Genomic DNA, 6,843 nt, shown 5'->3' on the forward strand with positions numbered 1-6,843 from the left:
ACAAATCTACAATTATGATTAGATACTTCAACATGCCTCTTTACACAATTAATAGAAATAGTTCATTAAGTATATAGAAGAATTCAACAACACTAACAACCAACATGACCTAATTGACATTTGTAGGACACTCCATCAATTACATCAGAATGCACATCCTTTTCAAACACCCACAGAGCCTTTATCAAGATAGGTTATATCCTGAAACATAACACAACAACCTAAATGTCCATTAATGATAGACTGGATAAAGAAACGTGGTACATATACACCATGGAATACTATGTAGCCATAAAAAAGTACGAGATCATGTCCTTTGCAGGGACATGGATAGAGCTGGAGGCCATTATCCTTGGCAAATACAGTTACAGAAAACCAAATACCACATGTTCTCTAAGTGGAAGCTAAATGATGAGAACAAGTGGACACATAAACAGGAACAACAGACATTGGGGCCTATGGGAGGATGAAGGGTAGGAAGAGTGAGGGGATCAGGAAAAATAACTAATGGGTACTAGGATTAATACCAGTGTGATGAAATAATCTATACCACAAACCCCCTTGACACAAGTTTACCTATGTAACAAACCCGCACATGTACCCCTGAACTTAAAATAAAAATAAAAAACAATATTAAAATTGTATGACATTTGCCAGAAGCCATCAAAATAAAAGTATACAGCTTTGAAAACAAACTAAAAAATGTAAAATAATTCAAATTATATGGAAGATGTTCTCTAGCTGTGATTCATTCAGACTATAAAGCAAGAATAGAAAGATAAGAAAATCTCCAAACACTTGGAAACAATCCAAATCATTTATAAATAAGACACGGTCATAGAAACAAAATTCAAATGAAATAAAAAATACATTGAACTGAATTAAAATGAAAATATACCAAAATTCAGAGGACAAAGCAAAAGGAATACTGAGAGGAAAATTTATACCACTAAGTGCTGATATTATTATTCTTTTTTTGATATTGTTCCATGTATCATTGTTTTAGTGCTTTTCTTTTGGTTACATTTCATTTTTGCATTTCCAGTGTATAGAAATACAATTGACTTTTAAAAGCTTTTTATTTTAAAACATAGAGCCACAGAATGTTGCAAAGTATAATGCAGGCATACCATTCCTAGATAGAATATCAGATTCTAGATATTGGAAACTGGGAAGAAAAGGTTGCTTAAATGAAATCTTAGAGTTGCAGAAGTTAGTCACCACCCTGTGCATGATCCACAGGTCACTCATGATGGAGGGAGCCACAAAAGCCAATGTTTAGGGATACATTTTCTTTAAAAGCCTCTCTGACCTCATCCTCTTCAAACTGCATCTGAGTTCAAATAGGAAGAGATAAAAGTGAAAAAATAGTTTGCCCGTTTATAGGAAAGACATTTTACTTCACATGAAAACCCTTAGGCTGGGCGCGGTGGCTCATGCCTGTAATCCCGGCACTTTGGGAGGCCGAGGCAGGCGGATGATGAGGTCAGGAGATTGAGACCATCCTGGCTAATATGGTGAAACCCCATCTCTACTAAAAATACAAAAAAAATTAGCCGGGCATGGTGGTGGGCGCCTGTAGTCCCAGCTACTTGGGAGGCTGAGGCAGGAGAATGGCATGAACCTGGAAGGTGGAGCTTGCAGAGAGCCAGGATCGTGCCACTGCACTCCAGCCTGGGCGACAGAACAAGACTCTGTCTCAAAAAAAAAAAAGAAAAGAAAAGAAAACCCTTAAATTTGGAGCTCTCCTATGAAAATTTAGCATTTGAAATGACTTACATTAATAAGAGTCTTCAGACAAAATAATTTGATTTTAACATTGTTTTAATATTCATGTTGAAGAAAAGCATGAATATATCAAAGAGAATTAGGAGAGGAAGCAGCAAATATCTTAATGATTGCAGTTAGAGACAAGGACGGATATTTAAGATTCCTTCAGTTTCACAGAAACTTATCATTGACCTCATCTTATAACCATCAATAATGTATTTTAGGAGGTTGCGTTTTTTAAAAATTCGTATATCCTAATGATGTATTTCTAGGTTGATTAATTATGAAAATGCATCCTGGTCCACTAATAGAGACTTATATGTTAAGAAAACCTTTCCAACCATTCCTTAATAGCATTTACTCCTGCAGGTAACATCAGCAATTATTCAGTGGTTCTCAGTCATAACAGTGAATGAGAATCATCTGAGGCAGTTTATAGTAAAAAGCAGACTTCTGGGATTGGTTCCTAAAGTTCAAATTCAGTGGGCCAATTATGGAACCATATTATTTGCATTTTAAAACATTCACTGTAATATGTATTTAACTTACCTCATTTCAAAATCAGAAAACGAGTTTTGTAAATGCTTCCTCAAAATTCAGGAAGGTTCCTCCAATTTGAAATCTGTGGCTTCCTATGAACTGACAGTGACAAGTTCTCTGCAAATGCACATTGTTTATGAAAAACAAAAACTGCTGATTTCTCTCAAATTTCACTAACCTATCAATAGCCATGTTTACACAGTCCAGACTACTAGTTAAACCCCAGGAATGTCTGCGCCTAGAGAGTGCAATGATCCACATTTATCTTTATGGATCTGGACAAAGCAATGTGGAGAGTTGAGCAGAGATTAGGAATGGAGCATGACCTATTGGATAGTTCTGAGAAGTCAGAAACACCTTATGAGATCTGGTATATATTTGGGCATTTACGACATGACTATTCCTATGCTAAACACACACACACTGACTATATATATATTTATATATGCATACACACATTATATATACATACTATATGTCATATATATTTATAGTGCGTAAAACATATGCACACTATATATTATATATAAATATATCTTAATATATAATTATATATATATAATTTAATAAGAAAGAATCCTAGAAAATCAGAGAAAAGTTGAAGGAATAAAGGCTTCCTAACAATCAGGATTGGATTAGGTTTCTCTTTGATGGGCCTTTGGAAGATAACCTGTTTATTTCTATCATAGTTTTCATTTTGCCTCATATTTTGTGATTGTCTGTATACTTGTCTTTATTTCACTAATTGAAAAGATCCAAGTGTCTGGTAATGTATGTTCTTAAATACTCTATCTTCACTCCTAGATCATTGCCTGGAATCTGAAATGCTGTGGGTACTTGGAAAGCATATAATAATTGAATAAATAAATATATAGGTAGTATTTGTTATATTTTGATTAAAAAATTATGTCCAAAGTCTGCAACAAGTCAGTGATCAGTATTACATCAATAACAACAAAGAAAATTACTTCTAAGGCAGATGTTGATTTCTCTTTAAGCTTTTGTTAATGTTCACATATATAGGTGTAATTGATTGTAAAAGTTGACTATGTTCAAAGTCTATAAAATAAAAAAAAGAGTACTATAATAGGCAAGGGGACTTTATCTTAAGGCAGAAATTGTTTTCCTTCTATGTTCTTTTATATTTATGCATATGTTTGGATTGCAATTATGGGGCAAGTCGTAAGTACCCAGAAGCATGCCTTCCTGGATTGAAAACAATATCCAAAGTTACTGGAAGTTCCATTCAATTGCTTAACTAACTCTATCATTACCCAATTTTCTCCTTTGGTTTGATATCTCAGAGTCAACCTAGGAGAAAATTGCTTGAGTTCCCTGCACATTAATTTAGTAAAAATCAAATTTAACTCGTGTTTATAATTGTCTTCTTAAGATCCATGGACATGTAAAAATTCAGCATAACATCTGAATCTGTGGCATTCAAACACACACTTCCTAATAAATGACTCCCCAGGACACAGAATCAAATCAGGGATGCAGCGTTTATTGAAAATCTACATTGGGTGAAAATGTGTTAATTTAATAATCCAATACATAGTAAATGTAACACTATAGTTTATGTCTACATTATAAAATATTTAGCTGTAAAATATGGATTTTTCAATGTTAAAATGAATTTCTGTAATGAAAATCACTGGAATGTAATCATTTTTAAAATAAAAGCGTTCAGTATAATACACATTTACTAGGAAAAGTATATTTTTAAAATCAATAGGATCTTGAAATGGTGCTTTCTTTTTCATCCTTTCAAGCTTCCAAAATTGGACAAATATTTGCTGGGCATTATTTAATCCCAGTCTTGCCTCCCTGTGCCAAATGTCTCCTGTTTTGAAGGATGCAATTTGCAGTATTGAGCTATGATTAGAAAATAAAAATTCCTTTTCATATTAACTTTTGGGGCAGAATAAACTAGTAAGATAAATCTGGTTTTAGAAAATGCAGAGTTCATTCCAAAATATATGTGTGGAGTTGAAGATATATATACATACGTGTGTATGTGTGTGCATGTGTATATACACACACATACACATCTTCACAGATATATATATCATTTAATCTTATTTTACAAATATATATACATACATAGATACATACATTACATATATACATATGTACATACATGTATGTATATATATTTGTAATAAAATACATGTATGTATATATAAAATACATAATATACATACATATATGTATGTATATATTTGTAATATAAAATAAAATATTTTTGTTGAAATTAACTATTTCTCTGAATAAATGATATATATATCATTTCTCTGAATATATAATAATATATCGTTTCTCTGAATAAATGACATGTATATCATTTTATTTTATATTACATATATACATGTACGTATGTATATATATTTAAGCTTTGTACACATATACAAAAATATATATACATATATACTTACATGTATATATATTTGTAATATAAATACATATATTATGTATATATGTAATACATTATATATACACATTTGTAATATAAAATAAAATGATATATTTTTTCTTGAAATCAGCTGTTTCTCTATAATATAACACATTACAAATTATATCAATGTAGTGTCAGAATGAAATCTTTGAGCAGAATTATATTAAAGAAATTATATCCGCTGAATGAATAGAAACATGTAACACTGTGGAAGGCTGGATTTCATTGAAAAGTCACCCGTCGGTTTTGCAGTTTCTTCATAGCTGCTTTCATCTCCTCATTTCTCAGTGTGTAGATAATGGGGTTCAGGAGTGGAGTAAAAATGGTATAAAACACAGACAGCAGCTTGTCCACAGAGAACATACTGAAAGGCCGCACATAAATAAAAATGCAAGGGCCAAAGAACAGCGTCACTACCATGATATGTGCAGAGCAAGTGGAGAGTGCTTTGGATGTGCTGCCTGACAGTAAGGAGGACCACAGTGTAGGAGATCAGGAGGAGCAGAAAACAGCTCAAGGAAAGCAACCCACTGTCTGAGATCATAATTATGCCCAAGACATAGGTGTCCATGCAAGCAAGTTTGATCACCAGAGGGAGGTCACAGAAGCAGCTGTCTACCTCATTGGGGCCACAGTAAGGCAAATTTACAGTGAAAGCCACTTGACATGGAGTGCACAAATCCAATGACCCATGAAGCCAGCACCAGCCTGAGGCAAGTCTGCCAACTCATCAAAGTCATGTAATGCAAAGGTTTGCAAATGGCCACGTATCTGTCATAGGCCATGGAAACCAGGAGCACCATCTCAGCCCCACCAGTAAAGTGCAAGAAGAAGATTTGAGCCATACATCCTCCAAAGGAGATGAGTTTTTGATCACTAAGGAAATCCCTGATCATCTTGGGAGTGGCAAATGAGGCCAGCCACATGTCCAGGAAAGATAGGTTCCCCAGCAGGAAGTACGTAGGGGAGGAGTGCAGGCGGGGATCAGAAATTACAGTGACCAAAATGAGAAGGTTACCCAGCATAATGGACACATAGATCCCAAAGAAAAATATAAAGAAAAAATTTTGAAGATGTCGTGAAGTGCAGAGTCCACGCAACACAAATTCTGACACGAAGGAATAGTTCTGTGGGTCCATTGCCTCAGATTTCAGACTTTGTTTGTAATCTAAATAAAGAAAAAAATCCTGTCATTTGCAGCAACACCTCAAGGACATTGTGTTAAGTGAAATAAGCCAGGCACAGAAAGACAAATATCAAATGATGTCACTTAATATGTGGAATCTAAAAAAGTCAAACTTACAGAAATAGAAAGTAAAATGGTGGTTACGGGAGGCTGGGAAGGAGGAGGGTGAGGGATAAGTTCGTCAAAGAACAAAGTTTCAATTAGAAGGAAAAAATTCAAGTGATCTATTGTACATCATTGTGATTATAGCTAATAGCAATATATTATACACTTGAAAATCACTAAGAGAGTAGATTTTGCATTCTCATCACAGAAAATAAGTGATTTAGCCATTCCACAATGTTTACATATATGAAAACATCATGTTGTACATTATGAACATATATAATTTTCATTTATCAATTAGAAAGAAAGAGAGAGGAAGAGGAAGGAAGAAAAGAAGTGAAAGTGCCTTTCAACTGCCTGGCACAGGAAAGTGATCAACTCAGTGTTATCTCTGTATAATTTTTAACTTGCAAGAGATACTCTAAAATATAGATTGTTATATACTAACAAGCATGTATATTTGCCTTTTTCAAACTTCAATGATTCCTGAGGGGCAGTTAGACATTCTGGAAGACTTCTGCTTAGGTGAGAGTTGTAGGAACTTTTTTTTTCCTTCTTTCCATGGCCTTCGTCCATATAAAAACATGGATCAATCAAGTGCAGTAGGTAAACCAAAATTCCTTAGGAGGATTGAGAATATGAAGATTTTTTTCAGGGATTCTATCTTCTTACCATCTGTGTCGATATCATTGCCCAATGGGTAATTAATTATTCTTAAGCACTAAATATTGAAATTAAAACTTCACTTAAAAATAATGTCAACATGTAAAACATGGGAAACTGAATG

At 33.7% G+C, this 6,843-nt stretch overlaps 1 protein-coding gene across 1 annotated transcript; it reads right to left on the reverse strand.

The window, feature by feature from the left end:
• Positions 1–4,987: 4,987 nt before the first annotated feature.
• LOC134759945 (olfactory receptor 4K14) lies at positions 4,988–5,904 on the reverse strand. Its single transcript, XM_063715307.1, is given in 3 exon segments — positions 4,988–5,228; positions 5,230–5,430; positions 5,432–5,904. Coding segments are annotated over 3 exon segments (915 nt in total).
• Between the last annotated feature and the right edge of the window lie 939 nt (positions 5,905–6,843).

The sequence above is a fragment of the Pongo abelii genome, chromosome 15 (genome assembly GCF_028885655.2).
Source record: "Pongo abelii isolate AG06213 chromosome 15, NHGRI_mPonAbe1-v2.0_pri, whole genome shotgun sequence".
Classification (NCBI taxonomy): Eukaryota; Metazoa; Chordata; class Mammalia; order Primates; family Hominidae; genus Pongo; species Pongo abelii.